Source organism: Pseudonaja textilis, chromosome 3, assembly GCF_049901715.1.
Source record: "Pseudonaja textilis isolate UNSWEBS1 chromosome 3, rPseTex1.2, whole genome shotgun sequence".
In the NCBI taxonomy this organism is placed as follows: domain Eukaryota; kingdom Metazoa; phylum Chordata; class Lepidosauria; order Squamata; family Elapidae; genus Pseudonaja; species Pseudonaja textilis.
The window spans coordinates 73,670,538-73,694,171 of record NC_141992.1 but is presented as its reverse complement, the minus strand read 5'-3'; the positions used below and the strand labels follow the sequence as shown (position 1 = coordinate 73,694,171).

The window sequence follows — 23,634 nt, the reverse complement described above, 5'->3', positions numbered from 1 at the left end:
TCTAGCAAATTCATTTCCTTTAGAATTCTCCATGGGATTATGTTTAGCCTTTGATCCTGGGGACAATTCAGAGATTTCATGACTAGAAAGATGTATTCTTCATCAGTTTATTCATTTTACCCAATTGTATGCTAGCAAATTTGAATAAGATGTTTTTCCTTTTGTCTATCCTGAATTTCCAAATTTGGTATTTTTATTAGATAAATAAACAAGATAAATAAACAAATAAGATAAATAAACAACAAATAAATTAGGTAAATACTATTCTGTATCAAGAAAAAAACTACAAGGTTGATTTCCCCCCCATATCGTGCATATTTTTTATTCTTCTGTTGTATTCCATATTATTTAACTTTAAAAAAACTGAACAAATCTGTATGCACACTTGCTCTGTCATTTTATTTGATATCACAACTGATTACAATACTCATCTTTTTTATATTTATCTTTTGTAAATCATTGTTGAGCAAAGCTGTATCTTTTCTGCAGTGTAAAAAAACTGCTTCATTAGCATCATCTTCATGAAGTCTCTCTTTAAATAGAACTGTAAACTCTTTCTCGACTTGTCTCTTAGGAATCACATTCTGATTTTTGTTTCAGAGCCAGTTGTATATGCATCTGACCAACTACTCTGTGAATAAGCATAATGAGCATTTTGAACGGGATGAAACAGAAGACAAAGGCAGTAAGCGCTCTATAAAGTGGTTTACTGAGTTTCTGCAAACAAATCACCTTGACGTTTCCAAATTCTGGAATGATATTTCAGTAAGAGAAAACTAATATGCAATAGCTGTTCTGTGTTTGGTTATCATAGTGGCAATGCTCTGTACAGTTCCTCTTGGACCAGGACATAATATGGATTTTGATGCATGCAACTGAAATTCTTATTTAAACCTTTTTATATGGTGAAATTACTAAAAGACAGAAGTGTTATTTGTAGAATCTTGTCATTATGCCAGAGAGGGGAAATGGGCAAAATACCAGATCCCCCACCCCCAGGTGAACTGAATGTTTAGAACAAATTATTATCATACTTTGGCAGTCCAGATTAGATCCTAAATATTATTTCTGCTTGATTTTTTGTGATTTAGACTACAGCCAACAATCAATTGATTCTTATTTTGTTAAAGCATCATATTTTGCTGTTTTAATGTATTGGTTTTCTGTAAAATTCAAATAAACACAATGATGCTAGTCTGCTGTTCTTATCTTTTGCGCAATCTCCCAGGAGTTAGTTGTGAAGACGCTTATAGTAGCAGAGCCACATGTCCTTCATGCTTATCGTATGTGTAGACCAGGGCAACCCCCTGGAAGTGACAGCGTTTGCTTTGAAGTGCTGGGATTTGACATTCTGCTGGACAAGAAACTCAAGCCATGGCTACTAGAGGTGAGCAGCTTTACAATAATTTCAATAAGTGTATGAAGGTTAAAACAACAACAACTGGTATGTCACTTAATACCATTGTTGAATTAAAAATCAGATGTTCCTATCTAATCACTAGAAGTGAGCGTGATGGTTCAGCAATTAAAGAGGCTGAGCTTGTCAGCTGAAAAGCAGACAGTCTGGAATTGAAACTTGAGCACCACATGAACTCCCATTACTTGTCCTAGCTCCTGCCAGCCTAGCAGTTCTCAAAAGTATACAAATATGAGTAAATAAATAGGTACCACTTCAGTGGGAAGGTAACAATGTTCTGTGTACCTTGGCATATAGTTATGCTGGCCACATGACCACAGAAGTGTCTTCGGACAATGCTTAATCCCTCAGAAATGAAGAAGAGCACTGCCCCTTAGGGTTGGATATGACTGGATAGGGGAAACCTTTACCTTTATGTAACCACTGGTTTATATATTGCACATTAAAAATAGAATTAAGAGGATGACTTAGTGTATTGTGCAATCGAATATGGCTCCTGAAAATGCATACTCATTTACATACACACACTAATATATGAATATGTATACACAACCTATAATACAATATTTTGTTGTGTGGTGGTTAAATGCCCTGATCTAGAGGCTGGGAGACTATGAGTTCCATTCCTGCCTTAGGCACAAAGCCAACTGGCTGACTTTGAGCCAGTCATCTTCTCCCTAAGGAGAAGGCAGGGCTTCATCCTGAGATGGATTAATTTGGGATGATAATCATGACAATGATTATGATGACACCTGTTATTTGTGTATTCTGCAATTAACTAGCAGCTTTTTAGATCGAGGCTGATATTTTTAGAAATGTACGATAAAAATATTCCCAGATGAAACATGATAGGGACAATATTAGTTACATGTTTGAACCATGAATCAAGACCTCTTTTCCTCAGCTATGCTCACATAGTTTTTCCTCTAGCAGAAGCTTGTATGTCATCTTACAAGTATTTTACACCATCTAGTGGATAAGACATGAAATGCTCTGTTCCAAATAAAGTAATCTTGTCTATTTGGTTTCATCTTTAATTTGTCTGGATAATGTTGTATTAGCATTTGCAATCAGCAATATACGAATAGAGAGAGAGAGAGAGAGAGATCTATACTGTAAGGGGTTCGATGTTGAACAGAACCTGTTTCTTCAGGGCCCTGGTGACCCTATTACGGTCAGATATTTTTTCAACTGCCTTTAAATTCCAAGAAATTTAAATAATGTAAATAAATTACAGATATATTAATGTGCTTGAAAGTAGTTCTCTATCATATATGTTGACCGCTACTTTCGGATCTCTACTCAATATTGAATACAGGAATGAGGGATCTGCAGTTTTAACACATCTCAATAACAACTGTAAACTGCTGCATAATTGAGCATAGTTGTCAGAACAGAAAGCTGTTGAAGAGAATGAGTAAAGTTCCCAGGTAAAAAGACTGGGAAAATACAACCAGGTGGTTGGACATAAAGAGGTGCCTTTGGGAAATGGACAAAAGAAGAAAACTATAGTTAGGAAAGATTCTAGACTGAAGCTTATTCCTGGGTGATGACATGGTAGCTGTAGCTAGGAATGGCTTTTTCCAGTTTGATGTTACATCAACTTGAGAAGTTATAATGTATACCCAAACTACATACATACATACGTTCATTCATACGTTCATTCATTCATTCATTCAAATTAATTGATATGCCACCCATCTTACTCTGCAAAGCAACTCTGACACCAGAATATATTGTGATGTCCTCTGTGTTGATAATCTGAGTTTTACAGACTGCAGAGGTTTGCAGTTAAGTGAAGCCAGTAAAGAAGAATATACAAACAAAGAAAATACATTTATAGATCAAGAATTTGTTTTGTGGTCCAGTTTAAAATATTAGTTTTGATTTTAAATGCCTAAAACAATTAAAACTACCTTAATAAATCATTTCTTCCTTTTTCTGTTCTCAGGATCTAAGCTAAGGGAGGAAAAACTTAACACCCCAATATTGCTGGCCTACAACTATGTACAGTCATAGGCAATGTAGTCAATAGAGCGATACTTTAGCAAAGTATACTAAAAATATTTCCAGAATAACAATGTAGCATGTTTTGGCTTATCTCCAACTCTGGGAGATAATTTTTAAGCAGCTCAGTATTTGTGAGAATTGAGTGTTGTGGCTTAACATCTTCCTGTTGGTTAGAGAGGAGAGTGCATTGTAATTATTTTCTGTTAGAATACATATTTGAATACAGGCAAGATAAACACATTTTAAATGTAACTCATTATTTTGGATATTTCACATGCCGTCAAATTTGCAGCATTTGTATAAATCTTACCTCTTTTAAAAATAAGAGGATTTTTTTTTTTCATATACCAAATATGCTTACTTGGTACATTTGCAAGTAAGGATCTTGAAAACTTGGTCAGTGATACATGCGTATGTGTGAGTGATGGAAAGTTTTGTACATATTATTATTTGTATTTAACATTCCTGAAAATGTTCTGCCTTCCCCCCATTTGCTCAGATTAATCGAGCCCCCAGCTTTGGTACTGACCAGAAAATCGATTATGATGTGAAAAAAGGTGTCCTTTTGAATGCATTACAGCTTCTTAACATCAGGTAAATATGCATAGGCCAGTTGTCATTATTTATTTTGGTTATAAAAGAAATAGATGTACATTTACCATATTTTACAAAAATTGTTTTCATACAATTTAAGTTAAACCCTTTGACTCTGAGTATTTAATCCAGATATAATACAATCTTTGTCATTACTGGAAAAGAGTAAGTTAAATCCTAGTTTGATCCAAGCACTATAGTGGTCTGGCCAGATTTTTTTAATGATTCTTGAGGCAGAAGAAGGACGTGTTCATGTCTCTGTTATCCTTCTGATCGGATTAAAAAGATTACAATGAGACTGGTACTACTGTATATCTGTGCATATTCTCTTAGAGCATGAAAATGCCTAAAGCCATAGAATTACTTTCTTTCATAGAATTACAGTTTATTAGAAATGAGTCCTCTGAGGACATTGTGTATTCCTGTGATCTAGTTGTTCGTAGGAATTCCAATATCTTGTTTGGTACCATCTGCCCCAGGTCTTTAGGAAGAGTTAGTTGTTAAGGTATTACCAGGTGAAGCATCTGAAAGCAGCACGGTCTAGCAGTTGCCAGGCATTCAGCATCCTGTCAGGGCCTGACATTAATAACCAACTGAGGAAGATTGTTTCTGAGGAGAACCTATTTCTGATAGTTCATTGTCTGGCTGACAGAGATAGCTCCCATCTGCTCTAACCTGGGGAGAGCAGTTGTAGTAGCAACTTTCCTCTCTCCATTGTACTGTAGCTTGCTAGTACCAAGCACTCATTGGCTTGCCAGTGCAGGTAGATGAAAACAAAAACGGTATTTTGGAATAGCTGCCATGTAGGAAAAGGAAGAAAATGGGTACCCTCTACTTCTGCAACCATGGTAAACTGAAGTATTTCTCCTTTTCCATCTGGGAGGTTGGTAGGTATGGGAAAAAGAAGGAGCTTGCTATTCGTTAATAATAAAGATAACCCTGGACTCGGGTGGGCTTCAATAATTTTAGCAACAGGTTCTCTGCCTGGTTGCTGGGTGGGCGTGGCCATGATGGGCGTGGCCTAGTCAGCCTCCTGCACCACGGCCGGGGAGAGGGGAGGCGTTTGTGCCCTCCCTGGGCTCAAGAAGCTTTCCTCAAGCCTCCAGGAGGATGAAAACAGCCGCCCTGGACTCTGGAGGCTTTCTGGGAGTCAGAAAAAGGCCTTCGTGAACTTCCGGGAGGCCCGTTTTTTGCCTTCCCCAAGCCTCTGTGCATACTCTGCACCCTGTGCGTACCCTGCATCCAAAACTGGCCATGTGGGGACTCCTGGGAGGGGCAGGGTGGGGTGGGTGGGGCAAGCCAGGAGTGGGATTTGGGTGTTCTCCAAACTGTGCGGAATCTTAGCTAGAGGGTCTCCCAAACCCCTGTGAACCCCCAGCAGCCTACTGCCTGGACTCTGACATCATTGTCTCAGAAAAGCTGAAAACCCCACTGGGTTGGCTTTTGTTGATCCTTTCAAGTATTTTTTTTTTTTCAGGACAAGCGATAAAAGAAAAAATTTAGCCAAGCAAAAAGCTGAAGCTCAGAAGAGACTGTACGGCCAAGGGTCAATGAAAAGACTGTCACCTATATCTTCTGACTGGGAAAAGCAACGACGTTCCCTAGAAAGGAGGAGAGAAGAACTGGTAATTTAAAACATCTATGTATATATAAATATAAAGGAGCCATGTTTTCTACTTTTTTCTCTAGCGGTATGTTCAGTCATTTCCACATGTTCTTGGCTTCCAGAAAGAGAGACTTGCACAAGTACGCAGGCAGATCTCCAAAGAAGAGCATGAAAACAGGCACATGGGAAATTATAGGTAACTATGTAATCCCTAGATTCCTAATTCAAAGTCTGTCTTGAATTCATTTGATTTAGAATGGAATTCACTTTGCTTGTATCATGCTTGCATAAAGGTGCTTTCTTCTTGAATGATGAAATGGGCTAATAATAATAGACCTTAGCATGGGTTGAGGCTCTTTGTTCTCAAAATACTATTGCTAGAAACATGATAAATCATGGTTCTATAGTTCTCAGAGATATTTATTTCCTCTATTCAGAGAGATTTCTTTTCTGGTTAAAATGGATCTCAGAATAAAGACAGATGTAGTGTGAAAGCAAAGCCATAACTAAGCCAACTTTCTTAAATAATATTTTCCCCAATCAAACTCAAATTATAAAAGCAAGATATTAACTGAGTTTTTCTTTTTGTTAAACTTTAGGACAGAGTTTGAAATAAGTCACTTTTGATGGCCTACAGAAGAATCTCTTGTCATGCATCAGGAATTCCTTAAGAATCATGACAGCTCTTTTTAAAAATGAGATACAGAAGTGTGTTTCTTCTGAAATGAATCTCAAAATGCAGCATCAGGAAAAATGGAAAATAGAGAACTAGTTTTAAGGGCTTTATAATGTGTTTTACTGGCATATAGCAGCAGAATATCTGGTATAACTGTTGATGCCTGATTGCTCCCCAATTAAAAAGGAAAAAAAAGCTGAAATCTAATAAATCTAATCAAATTGCAGATAAAGTTGATGACGTGCTGTTGCATAAGATCGTATAAAATATATAGTAAGGATAGAGGAAAGTTGGGCTGTTACTACCTTGATTTAAAAAATTTTAAATTTAAATTCAGTCCTTGCAACATAATGAAAATTGATTTGCTCTCTCATCACCCACTGGGTTTCTAGCATTATATTCTCCTGATACCAACCTGTTTGTTAGTTTGGAATCAGAAAAAAAAATCATGATTATTATTTCTGATATATTAATCTGGTAATGTGTTTAATATAGTGATTTTGGAAGCTTTTTATTAGAACTCCTTTGAATGATATAATGTTAAATGTTTTTATTGCTATGTTTTGTTTCGTATTTCTTTTGTTTCAAAAATTTGGGTGATATTCGTGTGTTTGAAGATGCTCCAGAAAATCAGGTTTTGAAGGATGGCATATAGCAACATAGCAATAGCACTTAGACTTATATACCGCTTCATAGTGCTTTTCAGCCCTCTCTAAGTAGTTTACAGAGTCAGCATATTGCCCCCAACAATCTGGATCCTCATTTTACCAAACTTGGAAGGATGGAAGGCAGAGTCAACCTTGAGCCCATCAGGATTGAGCTTCAAACTATGGTCAGAGTTAGCATACAATGCTGTATTCTAACCACTGTGCCACATTTTAAAGATACACAATTAAAGTATGCTTGCGTGTCTGCTGCTAGAAACTATTGGTCTTGGTGTGACTATAAGGAATTCAACTGACTTTCAGAATTGTTTAGGGGATTTGTTTTTTCTTGATTAGTATGGGCAACTAATAGAGACAGTGTATAATTCAGCCCCCTAGCCTTTTTATATCCCTAGGAACCTTTTCACTTTACGCCATTGAAATCTAGTAATTATTTTATTTTATTTTTAAATATTTTGATCACAAAAGAAACAAAGCAAAACAAAAAGACTGAAAATGTTAATCCTTTCTCTTTCAACTTTTCATTATTAATGCTTGGCTACAAAAGCTTTGTTTGTATAACATGGATTGAATCATCATAAGCAATACCATTGGGGAATAATTTCCCTCCCCTGCTATTCTAACACTGCCAAATAATAGCCTCAATATGTGCAAACTTTGTAATAGTGCATGTAGCCTACTCTGTAATGTGTTTTGAAATGTACCATCACAGAGAAAAGTTGTATGTTGGAAACAACTTCTTTTTCTCAAACAAAGCATCCATTGCATGTTGTCATTACACATAGCAGATCTAGTGAGATTCCAAAGTAGTTGTAATACTTTGCGTATTTATCTATGCAGTAGCTTTAATGTACCTGGTGTATTTCAGAATTTGTAAATGGCAGAAGGACAGGCAGGCATCTGTCCTGAAGTCTGGAACTTTTTTGATGTGTGTTATCCAGCAATCCATACTAGCCAAGCTAGATATTAATAATAAATTACAGTTTGTGTGGTTGGAGTGGAACAGGGAGCTGAATGGAAAGGAGGAAATGGGTTATAATTGATAGTTGTTATCAGAAAGAAAGTAATGGGTGTCTAATGCAATGGTTGTGGTTTTTGTAATGTCCTTCTCAAACTCACTCTCTCTGTCTCTGAATTATGAATGCAATATATAATGTTTCGTGTCTCATGCAATCCTGGTTGACATTACAGTGAGTATTCGAACACTTAAGCTTATTGTTTGTAAAAAGACAAGCTTTATTCCCATTTTGCTTTTTCCGTTGTAGTGTCTCCTTTCTCCAGTGAAAATACAGTAGATTTTAAGTAGAAAAAATGTTTTCACAGTCTGTGTTTTGCTTAAATATATTACCAAGTCAGTGTTCTCCCTGAAAATCTCTATGTACATAAACCAATTTTATATATATGGTATTCAGCTTTGTTTGGGTATTTTCCCACGTCATTATAGTTGTGCTTTTAAAGTTGTAGCAACGTTTCGGCAGAATCTCATCTGCCATCATCAGGCTTCTGTATAGTGTTCATCTGTGAGTCAGACTTTCACAGCCTGTGAAAGCCTGATGATGGCAGATGAGATTCTGCCAAAATGTTGCTACAACTTTAGAAGCACAACTATAATGACGTGGGAAAATACCCGAAAAATAAACACACACACACACACACACACACACACACACACACACACACACACACACACATATTTGAAACAACAGAAGCTATACATTTTGTTTAACTTCATTATACAGGATAATGGGTTGTGGAATTGTTTGCATCTCATAGATTTTTCCTTTCTTTTATTCATATTGTAGGCGTATTTACCCTCCCGATGATAAACTTCTACTTGAAAAATATGAAGGTTTGTTAGCTACAGCTTTTCAAACATTTCTTGCTGGGAGGGCAGCTTCACTTCAACGGGAAATAAACAACCCTTTGAAAAGGATGAAGGTATCAGTAGTGCTGTTATTGACTTAATGGTTTCAAATAGTTGATTCCTGAGTAGAAATACCAAAATGTTTAGATTCTTATACAATTTGTAGTACTGTCGTACAGAGTTGCGTTTATATTGCAGTGAAATCAGCATTGTTTTTATACATTTTACTAATGATTCAAACACAGCTTGATGAAAAATGTATAATTTGCTGGTTTTGCAGCATTTGCTTACTTTTAAATGTTGGTTTAAAAACCAGAATGGTTGCATCCATACATCATGGATTCATAAATCACGTGTAATGTCTTTGCATGTTGCATCCAATCATAGTTTGTTCCCCATATGCTTTTTCTGGCTACTCATCTATCAAGTTTGCAGATAGCACCCTGAAAAATATGTCGTCTTACTTCAGTTCACGGGTGTCAAACTCATTGCGTCATGTTGCTGTCACGTGACATATTGCAGTGGTTTTCCCTTTGCAGAACTGGGGTGGGTGTGGCCTGCATGTGATGCATCCGGCCTGCAGGCCGCCAGTTTGCCACCCCTGCTTCAACATTTCCAGGCAAAAGATCTTATAGATGTTGCCTGGTTTTGAAACTTCAAGCAGGCTTTTTAAAGAAACGCTAAACTGCTTGTTCATTTCATGCATGTTTCAAATGGCCTTTGCATGGACAGCTGTGCTGGAATTCCTATGTAATGATCTCAGCTGTGGTTAGCTAGTATTATCTTGTCTTTTCATTATGGAATGTTAATGTTCATAGACTCATAGTTCAATAAATGTGTAGGACTGCCGTGGATTAACTTCATTATTGAGTTCAACTGCCTAGTCAGGAATCAAAACTTTTTCAACTTAAAAGTTTAGCTTTTGGGCACCTATCAATAAAATATGGCAAAATCAATTATATAGGAGTTGAATAAAAAGAGACACCTTCGCCTCCATAACTCAATTTAAATAGGGATAATTTAATAAAGAAAACAGACCATAATCCTTGAATTTGAGCACTTTTGTTACTTGTATTTACTCCTCCACATAATCACCACCATTCACTCCACACTTCTGCCAACAGTGGACAATCATACAAAAGAACTCCACACTTTGTCTCTTCAACCAGGTCCTGATAGTCCTTTCTGCTTCTTCGTTTGAGTCAAACAGATGCCCACTAAGGTATTCCTTCAATTTTGGGAAAAGGTGGAAGTTGCACAGAACCAAGTCTGGACTCTTATGACGGATGAAATAAGAGGTGAGATTCAACTTTGCAATTGCCTCTTGTCATGGCTCATGAGGTATTAAGGTCTTGTGTTGTCACCTTGCGGCAAAATTTCTTTTCTTGTGCTTCCAAATTCCGTGTAATTGTTGTTTCAGAGGGATAGAGGTGGAAGAGATGGAAAGGACTCTCAGGACCTGGTTGAAGAGATTAAAGTGTGGAGTTCTTTTGTGACAGCTGTAATTCATTTGGACATCATTGGTAAAAGTATGTAGCGAATGGTGGTGATTATGGGAAGAAGTAAATACAAATAGCCAAATAAATTAAAATGGAAAATAATCCTTGAAGCTATTAAAATAGGCCTATTTAAACTGGAGGTGGAGTCATAGTTTTTCTTTCAACCCTTGTAATTACCTCAACAAGAATAATTGCAAGTTTCCATTGACATTATTTTTAGGATCCAGACACTGTTTGATAAGGGGGGAAAGGGCAGTTTTCACAACATACTAAATGTTGTGTGCATTCTGACCTTTTCACATTTATTCAAGAATGTATCTTTTCAGGAAGAAGACATATTGGATCTTCTGGAACAGTGTGAACTTGATGATGAGAAACTAATGGGAAAATCTGTCAGACCACGTGGACCAAAGGTATTTACTGAATGAAATTAAATGATATCTATATTTTTAAATGAAGTGCATCTGGTTCATCTGAATTCTGAGCTGAATTAGGCTCTTTTGGATCAGTTTTGTTTGTCACATTCCCAAATTGAATTTCATCTGAAACAACCAGAGGCTGATTGCCACTGTCATAAAATTTCATGAGCAATTTAACATTCTGGAAGATTACAAAATGGTATTTCATTTGCCAAAAAGGTTACTGTGCTTTCATGTTGCTAGAAGCTAGGTTGAAGCAGAGAGAATGAGAAGGGAACCAATTGAGTGATTGACAGCCATGACTGACAAGTCTACCTTTCAAGTTCAATGGTTAATCAGCAGCCCTTCGGTCATACTAGTTTGCTACATGCTGTTCTTCACTCTTTATAGTGGTTTTTCAACCATGCTGTCACACTTTAAAGAGCTTTCCTGTGGTGTTAGTGAAGTGTATGTGTGCAGTTAATTTTCTGTCTTCCCATCCTGAAAATCAACGTTGATGGCACTTCAGGTAAAAGGCTATAAACCACTCTTTTTACAATTTGTCAGGCTTCTTAGGAAAGGATGCCTCTGGATTGTTGGTTATCACAGAATTAAACCACCAAACAAGTTTCTGTTTCTTCTCAAATTTGTAAAGGGGATCTGATCCATGGTAAAACTCCTTCTGAGGTTGTTTGTTTGCTAGCAGATGTTTCATTACCCAATTGGGTAATGTTATTGCACTGATGATGTTAGCTAGTTGGCTAATGCAAAGTCTGCAAACAAGCAAACAAGCTCTGAGAACACTAATGATTCCACAGGTCAACCTAAGCTATACAGTATATATTCTCGTCTACAAAAATGCCTTGTATCTGAAATTTGGCAGTGTATTTGGTCCTCCTTGTAGAAGGGGCAGTGTATTTGTATTATCTAATTCTGATAACACTGAAAAAGGTACAGGTTCTTAAAAAAATTAATATTTGAAGAAACATATCCACCTCAAACCTTCGCTCCTCTATGCATTTGTTTATATGAATGCCCACAAAGGGCTATTATTTCTACAAACATTATCCTGCTTTATTATAATTTAAAATATTGTTTATTATTTTAAAAAATTAAAAGGTTATTGCTGTTTGTGCATTTCTAGGCTACTAAATTTGAGGCACAAAGTTTTGTTCTACAAATCTTTCTTTGGAATAGCTTGCCTTTCTGCCATTCTAAATATTGGACAACATCTGTGCTTTAGTCAACATTCAAAGGGAGAGATGCTTTTATTTATCACATGGGCAAAAGGCCTCCTTGATAAAGAGAAAGTCTTGTTCCTTTAAAAGAAAAAGAGAGAAATCCAAGGATGACCCCAAAAAACGCCCCCCAAAAGTTGTGCCTGAGCTGGGAAATAAAGCAGCAGTGTACTATATTCTGAATAGTTCTGATGTACCTGGAATTGCACTGGGGGATATCCAGGGAAAAGAAACAGAGGATTTTGCTTAAGATTCAGATTGTTTCTGTAGAAATAGAAGAATATTTTTAGTCAAGAATCTGCAAAAGAGGTGTGAAAGGTGTGACAGTCACTTCCAGAAGTCCATCCCAAGTTGTGAAAGCTTTTCCTTTTAACACAAATCAGATTAGAAAGACCAGGCGGGGTGTCCTCTGGTTATGGCAGTATCGGGCAAGCACCTACCCCAGGGCGGAAAGTGAAGCCAGCTTGTGTAGATCCAGAGGCCTTTTTGAGAAGGAGGTTTGAAACTTTCAGACTTTCAATCAGTGGGTCCTGTTGCCATGTTGCGATGGGATCAAGAACAGTGGAGGGCAGCCTTGAGTAATACCAAAACTAATAATATAAGTTGTTTTCTTTCTTTCTTTAAATAAAGTTATTTTCTACCTGACTGGAATATTACCTCCCCCCTTTCCTCTATTTAAATTCTTTATAGCAGAAACATTAAAAGGACTGACAGATTATTTGCATTTTTAGCTTCCGGATTTGACACAATACCTACTGAAACACAACTATTAGGGGGCAGAACTATTCTCTATCTATGTCAGTGTTTGTTAACATTGACAATTTAAGATGTCTGGGCTTCAGGTTGTGTGTGTTCAAACATCTTAACATTGCCAAGGTTTAAAAACACTATGCTATTGGAAAAAACTATTTATTTATCCAAGCAGCAGTCAACATTTTAAGGGATAGCAAGTGAGATTCTGTGGTGCCAAAAGACTCTTATGGGATCTATCAACTCACTGGAGTTTAGGAAATTAGAATTCTAAGCCCTTGTAGAATTAGAATAGAACTAAAATAAAGGAGGAGGAGAATCATAACAAAATGGAAGTAGAGAGGAACTTAAAAAATGGAGCTGGAAAGAAAAAGAAACATTGAAACTGTAGAAAGAAGAAAAGGAATGTCCCTAACAAGTAGAAAAGAAGACGAGAAAAGCAGAGTTCTCTGAATCTAATATTTTTATAGGAAAGTAGACATGTTCAGAAAAGGAGAGGAGAATCCAGGCTGCTTCCTGAACAATTTTTAAAAGATTTGTCTTATCTACAAAGTTAGGGAAATTTGGTATATTCAGTTTTTAAGAGAATTAGTTCTCTGTTTTTAGTGGTCTATGAAATGACTAGGAATGATACAGACAACTGTACAATATTCAGGACTGCAGCAAATTCCTGGCGAGGACACGCTTGCTAAAGGCATCTCAATCTTACTCAATCTTTCACCACAATGTGAAAAGAATGTACAACAGTTGGCAAGATCATGTGGAAGCCAGCATGATTCAATGTCACAGAATCAGCACAATTTGTATAATTCATGGCCCAAAGACTGACCCCTTCTTGTCTCCTAATGGACTCAAGGCCCTAGAGGCAGTAGGAAAGATGGTCCAGAAGTTGGATTATTCAAGTTCTCTGGGAGCCAACAATATCATTCAATGTGACTTTTTCAAGATGTTTCTAAAATGAGAAGAATCCTGGCTAGTTAGATTAACCCAGAGTCTATAGCATGTTCAGTTCCAGCTACATTGTATCAAAAACAACTTTATAATATCCGGCACCACTCGACTTACAACCAGGAGGTAAGTTTCCTGATAGGCTAGCTTTTAAGTGTTTTAATTTCAGGTCACCTCAAAAGGGATTGTTCTTAAGTGAAGGTTTAAGAAAACCAAACTGAACCTTGGAGCTACAGGCCAAAGAAACCTCTCAGAAAAAAACCGCCTTAAATTCTCTATAGGGATTTCATTATACCCATGAGTTGAGTAAAAATGATAATAGTTAGACATCCACTAATGCAGAGGTGGTATTCAGCAGGTTCTGACCAGTTCTGGAGAACTGGTAGCGGAAATTTTGAGTAGTTCAGAGAACTGGCAAATGCCACCTCTGATTGGCTCCTCCCCCTTCTATTCTCTGCCTCCTGAGTCCCAGCTGATTGCCTATGTCTTCTTTGGTAGCCCTGCACAGAAGAACGGAGCTGGAAAGCAGATTAGTGGGGCGGGGAGGGAATGGGGATTTTACAGGATCCTTCCCCTAGAGTGGGGTGGAAATAGGGATTTTACAGGATCCTTCCCCTGCCACTCCCACCAAGTCACGCCCCACCACACCACACCCAACAAGACACATCATGCCCACAATGCCACATCATGCCCACCAAGCCATGCCCACAAAACCAGTTGTAAAAAAAATTGAATACCACCACTGCACTAATGGCTTAGAAAGATACTTGGAGGCATGATTTCCAATATCTAAATTCACTCATCAAGGACTCACACATAGTCAAGTATCACAATTGCACAATTGCTGTGTGCCAAAGGCCAAGCTAAAAATCCTCTTATCAAACTACTTATTCAGTGGAACAGCCAGAAAGAGGAGTGGGTCTTTACATATCTCTATGCCATGCTGTCTGGAGGCATATTTCTTTCCTCCCAACAAGAAAGAAAGACCAAGAATTGGCAAAGAAGGTCCTCTAAAACCTAACAACAAAGGATTCTCCAGAAACTAGAAGACACAAATGGAGCAGAGAAGGTCTGGTCAAACAAGTTAGGTGGATGCATAGCCCCATCTGCTCAGTCTGATACCAGTTAGATAGCAGGGAAATAGACTGTTTGAAAGGAAGATAATCTACAAAGATGCCAAGAACAGTCCTCAGAGACAACAGAAAAGAAAATAAGAAAAGACCCTGACAAATACACAAAGCTGTCCAAGACACAACCACCATTGCTCTTCCAACTGGAGTTTGACTCTAGGAGGACCTTCAGATTAAGAACCAGATTGGCATAGCTGACCAGAACCTATCACAGCTCATAAGAAGATACAATACTCTGTCCTTCCACAAAGCTTAGAATTCTATCTTCATCAAAAGGAAATGACTATTGTGTCAGCATTACAGTGCAATTATATTAACACTGTTTATATTGTAATACAGTGAAACTGAAGTTGGGGACTTTATAACTTTGAGAATGTAACAGGATTGTAGACAGAGGCAGGCAAGAAGACTCACGTCAGAACTGTTGTCCAAGGTTGCATTATACTTGGACAATAATATTAATAAAATTTCCTGTAATAAAAGACATGCCAAAACTGCACTGATTGCAAACAAAATCCTCCCTCCCTCCCTATCTATGAAACTGGTAGTTTATGTCCTCTAGAGGGCATACTGTACTTTCTAACTGGAAATTCTTCATAGTCATTGCTTTAATACTTTTATGCTTGCTAATATCACACTTCTTGCAGTTATTGGATATTCATTCACAAAATATGTATATGCCTCATATGCATATTGCCTCTTTCATCCTCTGTAGTCTCTTAAGATTTCTTAAGGCAGTTTTGTATAATTCTGACTTGGTTGCTTCTGTGTTAGGTGAAAGAAAGAGGGGATTGTGTCACTTCAAATGATATTAAAAATCGTATCTTTTGTGTATTGAACTACAGCTCCCCCCCTGCAATCTATCACAATATCTTGACCTAAATTTAGCCATCTCGTCCATGAAATGACAAGAGTTGTAGACCAGAATTAGGAAAGGCTGCCAATAACCACACAGTTTCAGTCTCATAATAACAAACCATATTTTATGAAAACAACTCCTAAACTTTCCATTTCCATGACTGCCATGTGGAATTTTGTTTTTGTAACAACTGTGACACCCTGCCCCCCCCCAAATATCCAATTAACAGTTTTCTATATTGTCTTATAGCCTGAGTTTCTACATAGGTTTAAACCAAATATATCACCTAAATCAAAGTGACTATGACCAAACAAACCCATGGTTTAACAAAATGCTAGATCGTGTTCTTTAATAGCTATCAAGAAATATATGTTTGCTGAAATTAGAAAAAAAACGAATACCGTATTGGATCCTTGCAATATCTCTAATTTTGATTTGGGTAGACTTTGGACAGACTATAACTACGGTGGAGAGTAAGATGAGTTTGAAGGTCTCTTGTATGGGAGACGGAAACTAGCAAAAGAGGTGACTCGTTATCTCACTGGTCCACCAGTTTTACTAAGGGCAAAGGTTGCAGTCCAAAATATCTAGAGGACATCTGATTGTCTACATCTGTCTCCCTATTTCCTTCTCCTATGAGATACATAGAAATTCACAATCACTGGTTGCTTACCCATTAGATCAGGGGTCCACAACCACCGGGCCGCGGACCGGTACCGGTCCGTGGAACATTTCCTACCAGGCCGCTGGTTTGCTGGGCGCCACCATCTTGTTTGACGAGAAAGTGCTTCTGGGTGAGCTTTTCCAGTTGGAAAGCGGCGTTTGGGTCCTGAAGGAATCCTCGTGCCTTAGTTTCATCGAAGCGGGGGGGGGGCTTCGAACGAAACTAAGGCGTGAAGATTCTTTCAGCACCCAAGGCAAGGCGAGCCAAGTGACTGTCCTAAAGCTGTCCCAAAGCAAAGCCCATCGATAAAGGTACAAAGGAGGAGTTGAAGGTGGCGGGGAGAAGCGGGGGACTGCTGGCTGGCCGGTCGCTCGGCTCGCTTTGCCTTGTCATGCGTGCTGATGCCGGTACCGGGCCACGGATCATTTTGTGATGCCGGTACCGGGCTGTGGCACAAAAAAGGTTGGGGGCCACTGCATTAGATGACAGTAACTATTGATTCACAGCAATCCTTTCAGTAAATTTAGTCTCACTGAAAAACAGGGCATTTAGATATCTTTAATGATGAATTGCCTTGTAGCCCTTTGAGATGTCAGTTTAATGACAGCTCTGTGGAATACAAAGGACTGCAGGGTATATCCTAATCCTCTTCTGTATGTGTGGCACAGCATTGGAAGATGAATTAACTATTTTGTGTCAAGTGACCTACTTTTTATTTACGTTTTTATTTGTTTCTGTTCTGATAATTCCTAGCCGTCAGCTGGTATAAAGATTAACAGTCTCAGCTGAGGAGAATATTGGAGGCAGATTACAACAAACGATACCTTCCACTATTCTCTGTATGAAAGAAGGATACCTAAGTGGCCTTGTTTATTGCTCTGGCTGTTTTTCTGTCTTTTATACATGTTTTTCTTTCCTTTGTCCTTTGTTCCCTTTCCCTTTCTTCCCTTCCCTTCCCTTTGCCCTTTCCTAAGGTAAATGAAATACATGTGGTCCTCGAGTTATGAATGTAATGGGTCCTGTCCATTCCATTAGTATTTCGAGGATTCATAAGAGTGAAACTCGTACCATGAACAAGATCACTCCCTGCTTTCTGCCCAGGCATTTGCTAATCGAATGAGCAATGCATTAAGTGCACACGAGTGATCTCAGGGTGGAGAAGGCTATGGGTGCCCTAGTCATGGAACAGGCCCCCAAGGCTTCCCCAACCACTAAGATATCTCATGCTTCCCCCTCCCTTCCTGCCACGCTGGACTAATTTATCTTATAAGACCTATCTTCTCTGTGCTGTGGTTTCTGTGGTTTCTCCCTTTGAGGGAGAGGAGAGTCGATGGAAGCTCCTGGGTGCTGTAATATCACATGAGTCCAGGAACCTATCCTGTTTTGCAGAGACCGGGTACCTGAACTCTCACGAGATCACGGACCCGAGAAACTTTCATTCTGGGTGTGAAAACTGTTTGTGGTGCCTTTCTCTTGCTCCTCTCTTCCCCCAACTCCTTTCTGCCACCACTGAGTACTTTTCACCCCAAAAAGTGAAAAGCTATCCACTATGTTTTTAAGCACCCCCTTTGAAAGGAAACGAAGCTTCCAGCCTGCATCAGTTCTCCGTTCAGATGAAAAGTGCTTGGGCGCCTATGGGACTTTTAGAAATAGAATGGATGGCTCTGTTTTTAAGCTCCCCTTTTGCAAGGAAACGAAGCTTCCAGCCCATTTAAGCTTCCAATACTTTCCAGCTTCGTTTCCTTGCAAAAGAGGCACTTAAGAACGGCGTCATACTCTCAGTTTCTAAGAGTCCCATAGGCACCCAAACACTGTATTGTAGTGGCTTGTGTTGGATCATTAAGCTAATGAGCATGAATCAGGAATACAAAAAAGTAGTTTTGTGGCAGGTTTGGGAAATGTATAATTTCCGTTAGAAATAGTTGTAGCAAACGCTCTTTTCTTTCATCTTTATTTGCCAAAGTTTTAAATCGGGAGTATACTTGAACATATGGGGTCCTTGATTATGACTATTTGCTCTGTTTTGTGTTTACTTTATTTTGTTTCTTTGTTTTTAAATGGCTCACAATTTGTAAGCTGCCCAGAGTTGCTAGGAATTGGGCAGCATATTAATTTAATACATTATTATTCGTAAAACTTCTCATTCTATCTTTTCTGCTGTTGTTAGTGTTCATATGTAGCTTAACTCTCCAAATGCTTCAATGCATGTTAAAAAGAATACATCACTGCCATACTTGATGGGGCAGGAAGCCATTGTGTAGGCCTATTCATACATGTTTATCTCTGTTGATAAATATGGTAGAAGAAGTTGGAACAACTGAATCAACTGGGATTTTAAAAGTCTATGGAGATTCTCAGTCTCCAGGTCATGGTTGTCCCAAAGGTGCTTTTTCCGGAGGCAACTGGACTTATTTTTTATTTTAACACATTTTGCTTCTAATCCAAGTAGCTTCTTCAGCTCTGACTGGATGGTGGGGAATGGAATGATTTATATTCCTTGCAGACAGCTGGTCATTTGCATTCTTTTTAGAGAGTCATTGAGGCCACTTTATCTGTGTCCTCAGGATCACCAGAGTAGTGTAAATGGGTGTGGAGCCGCCTTGTAGGGCAGAAAATATCCTACAGCCAAAAAGGCTCCATACCTATTTGCACTACTCAGGTCACCCTGAGGACAGATAAACCTCCGAATGCTTCAACGACCCTCTAAAATAATGTAAATGACCAGCTGTCTGCAAGTAATATAAATCCTTCTATTCCCCACCATCCAGTCAGAGCTGAAGAAACTTCTTGGTTAAGAAGCAAAATGTCTTCAAAGAAAAAAAACAAGAAAATCCAGTTGCCTCCTGAAAAAGCACTTTGGGACAATCAACTGAGATTGAAGTAACTGCCAAGTCAAAGGCAAACACTTGTGGCATTCCATATTAGGGAATGTATGTATGTATGTATGTATGTATGTATGTATGTATAAAATCCCAAATCTTAGATAGCTTTCTCCCATCCCAATTAATTTCTCCATTGGGAGGAATCATATCATTGCTTTATTTCTGGGTAAAATTGCATGTTGCTTAAATATATAGCTAGCTTTTTTAATATAAGCCAATATGGGAAAGCTGATCTGATATTAATACGTCTGTGATTTTAACTTTTTGGCCATGCTAATTCAACAAATATATGTGTAAATTTGCATTGATAGAAGATCCAATGAAGTGAATCTCTTTTTGTTTCATGAGAGAATACATTCTTTGTATGTTGAAAGTCCCACCTTTAATTTATAGTTTTTCCAATTATTAAGTAAATCTGCAGATTATAATAAAGCTTTTCCTTATATTCCTTTGCTACATTAGTCAAAGTAGACAGCACTGATAGCTTTGTCTAAGTATAAAATAGTTTGATACATTTTAATGACCCCTCTCCTCTGACGCTAATTTATAGCTATATTTTGGGTGAGTGAATCATGGAAATTATTTCATGGTGGTATTTATTTTCTATTAGCGTTGTTGTCATCTAACATAGCAATGAATCATGAGATTACAGCTTCCAGTGTAATCTGATATCTCCTTATGTTACTGATGTACTGAGAATATATTTGAAATTAGGAAGGAAATTTATAGTGACAAATATGGTGTGGGTGATCTCTGATAGGAAGTCAGTCAAAAGCTTCACTTTGAAAGTTGGGAATTTCTGAACTTTCAGAAGCCCTGTATAGTTTTAAATTAAATTATTAGCTTTTTCACGGAGTATCTGTTGAAAAACTCCAATAGAGTAGCATAAAAATATTGAAAGTAGGCCTCTCTGTGTTTGAGAAAACACCCTGAATCATTTATATATACAAATGCACATATATTTGTGCTACTTTAACTAATTGTCTCCAAAATGCCCAAGGTGGATAGGCTTTTAAAATAAGAATATTGTGCCTTGCTGTTTTCCTTCAGAGAAATTTCAAACACTTTCTTAGGAGTTGTATACCACACAGGGAATTTCAGAGAGCATAGCTTTCATTTCCTGAAATCCCTTCCTCTCCTGGACTCTTAAAGGCCTAGGATCCTTTTTCTGTTTTACATCTGGTCTTCTTACACACAGATCTTGAGAATTTAAAGGTATTTAAAATAGGTTTAATGGTGCTGCTTTATGATCAGGCTTCTTCAAAGTAGTGTTCCTTCAGATATGTTGAATTTCTAGTCTCAGAATTCACTTCTATTCTAGGGGTGGAACCAGTCTAAGGTCTTATATTATGCATCTTAACATTCCTTGCAGATTCTAAATCAGGTTGAATTGATACAAATGAAGGCTGAGCAGAGGCTTATTACATTCTTCCTTTTTTCTCTTTCAGCCTCTGTATTCGATGCCAGAAAGTGCACAATTCATGAAAAAGAACAAGAATGACAGCAGTGGCAGTAGTCATGAAAGCAGCAGTGACATCTCTGAATGGGAAGAGGAAGCTGAGAAAGAAGATGAAAATGGGAAGAAAGAGAAAAATGTCACATTTGATCTCGAAGATAGGAAATTAATAGAGCGATCCAGTAAGTTATATGAATGGAATTGATTATTTTTTATATTAAAATGTTTTTTTTTAAAAAAGAGATTTACTGGTCATTTAATTTTATAAGACTGCTTGATTGGGAATGTTTTCTAAATGTGCAATCTGTGATACCTTGAAATACTTCAGAAATTAATACATGCTCTGTTGTTATGGGGGGGCAGAACATTTTTGTTATAATAAGAATTAAAGCACATTCCATTTTTTTTAAACCCACTTATTCCCCACATGCCTGTTGATTGTTTTTCTCAGTCCTCATAATTTAACAGCAAAGAGACTACAATTCATCCCAATTGGCTCTATTGGCTGGGATTGCTGCAAGTTAATTCAGCATCCTTAGTCTGAACTGAACAAATAAGTCAGGCAATTGGACTAACAAATTTGGTGGAGTAATAATATTTGATAATGAGCAAAACGCTGGAAGAGAGAATCCAAATGAAGCTCTCACAGCACCCAAGTCTGTATTATACATGGCTTAACAGAAAGCTCCACCGATTATAATTCAGGAGATATTGAATTATACCATAACATGCACAATTAACTGAGGGAAGATTTTGAAAGAGATTGTGGGTGGTTTTGTTATTAGGTCTGTTTTGATAGCATAAGTGTTAACACCTCTGTGTGTGTGTGTGTGTGTGTGTGTGTGTGTAGGAGGCAGTGTGTGCAGGGTGGCGATACAAAGGACAGGGCCAGGATGTCTCTTTCTTGAATTTAATGGGGGGGGGGAGATATATTTTTTATAGGGATAGGAAAAGTGAACCATTTATACTCCCGCTAGGCAGTATAGGTGAGTTTAGAGGAATCAGGTGAGTTTAGAGAAAACTAAATTCTCTTAATTCTACTTCTTTGATTCTCTTTCTTTCCCCATCAGTTTTTGCATAGGTGCATGATAGAAGTTCAGGGTATTGGGAAAATAAGAGACAGAAACGTATTTAGAGGCCACTTGCAACATTGGGTTGAAAAGTCAAAAAAATCCACACAAAATTCAGAATATATCCTGAGTGTGCAAGTTTGGAAGATTTTTTTATTTAGTCTATATTTGTGATTTGGGAGAGGAGTTGACTCTTTTGTATTCATTTCCAGGCAGAATGCACTGGAAGCAGCCTCTTAAAAAAGTCCCATCTTATGTGTCTGCCGCCTCCTCAACTAGTCCTATCCGGCGTTCTGTAAGCTGCCCGCGATCCATTTCAGCTTTGGCTATGCAAATGCAAGCTGACAAACGCCCTTTCACAACCAAACCATCAATGCACCTCTCTCGGTCATCACTTGCGAACAGGTCACACTCTTTAAACAGAGGTCCATCTACTATCAAAGTGTCTCACACTGCCAACCCAGGTTCAGTCCATTCATCTGGGGTAAGTTAGCAAAGCATTTTTATTTTGTAATAACAAATATTTAAAGAAGTGCTCAAGTGGGGAGGGGGGAGATGAAGAGCAACGAGATTAATTATTTTACCGTCCATTTTTGCTCTCCAAACCATCATTTTGTTTAAACTCAAACTCAAAGCCCGCAGGCCTTGAGTTTGACACTCCTGGTTCTAGACCTGTTAAAGAGCTACCTGTTCATTCAATTTCACATGGAAAGAACTGACAATTTAAACACTGAATGGTTTTGCAGTCTCTGGCACTGAAACAGATTTTTTTCAGCTCTCTCATACCCATTGTTCTGACTTGGCAGGGTGAAATGCAGCAGGGAACAAGGGAACAGGAAGAATTGTTGACAAAGGAAACTTTAGCCATTTTCAGTGACATGAAGATACGATACCCAGGGAAAACAAATGAAGAAGCAGATCTGATCATTGATGATGTAAGTAGCGCAGAAGAACATTGTCACTAAGGCAAACTTTAATTGCAGGTGAGGTAGGGGGGCATTGCCGACACCATGTTTTGCAGCGATAACCGAGAGATAAACAGGATGGGACAAACTATTCTCACAGAAAACTTCCTGGGAGAAATTGGAGGTGTTGATTGATTTGATAACAGCGTTTTTATCCCATTCAACTGCCAAAATGATTTATATGTAATCAGTAAACGAGGTACATTCTGCCTGCGAGCATGGAGGCATCCAAAAACCTGATACACTTGAAAGTGTATGTGTGTGTTGTGTGTATGTGGGGAAGTATAGGAATAAAAAAAAAAAGTCTCTGGCACATTCTTATCAAGATAAATGGTAGTTCTTGCAATGAAGAACTGGAATGGAAGCAGTTTAAGGATGGGAAAAAAAAAACACCTTGAAGCCTATTTTGAGCAAGTTTGCAGAGTTTTCCTTCCCTCTCTGAGATGAAACCAAATGGGAGGCTTGTTCTTCTGAAATCAGTCCAGCACAAGTACAGATAGTCCTCAACATAATGACCATAATTGACCCCCAAATTTTCATTGCTATTAAGGGAGTTTTGCTCCATTTCACAACCTTTCTTGCCACCGTTGATGCAGTTGTTAACTTACTATCACGGTCCTTAAGTGAATCTGGCCGCTCCATTGACCTTGCTTGTCAGAAGGTCACAAAAGGGGATCACATGATCCCCAGGAGACTGCAACTGTTATAAATGTGAGTCAATTGCCAGGCATCTGAATTTTCATCACATGACCATGGGGATGCTGCAACAGTCGTAGGCATGAAAAATGGTCATAAGTCATTTTTTTTCAATGCTGTTGTAACTTTGAACGGTTTCTAAATGAACTGTTGTAAGTTGAGGACTACTTGTATTCCAATCTGTAAACAGTGTAGATCTGTGCTGGCGAACCTATGCCATGCGTGCCGGAAGTGGCACGCAGAGCCA

General features: G+C 38.1%; 1 protein-coding gene across 3 annotated transcripts in view; it reads left to right on the top strand.

Moving 5' to 3' along the window:
* TTLL7 (tubulin tyrosine ligase like 7) overlaps window positions 1-23,634 on the top strand; it is a 73,851-nt gene that overhangs the window by 24,687 nt on the left and 25,530 nt on the right. For 2 of the 3 annotated variants that reach the window (XR_015742899.1, XM_087930094.1), the window contains exons 8-17: window positions 601-765; window positions 1,229-1,387; window positions 3,927-4,021; window positions 5,499-5,646; window positions 5,723-5,823; window positions 8,771-8,906; window positions 10,658-10,744; window positions 20,649-20,838; window positions 21,939-22,210; window positions 22,533-22,661. Coding sequence is in view for 2 of the 3 variants with exons in the window: in XM_087930094.1 (XP_087786220.1) it covers window positions 601-765; window positions 1,229-1,387; window positions 3,927-4,021; window positions 5,499-5,646; window positions 5,723-5,823; window positions 8,771-8,906; window positions 10,658-10,744; window positions 20,649-20,838; window positions 21,939-22,210; window positions 22,533-22,661 (1,482 nt within the window). In the remaining variant the exon portion in view is untranslated. The remainder of the gene's footprint in view (window positions 1-600; window positions 766-1,228; window positions 1,388-3,926; window positions 4,022-5,498; window positions 5,647-5,722; window positions 5,824-8,770; window positions 8,907-10,657; window positions 10,745-20,648; window positions 20,839-21,938; window positions 22,211-22,532; window positions 22,662-23,634) is intronic. The other variant, XM_026700114.2, reaches the window with a different exon arrangement.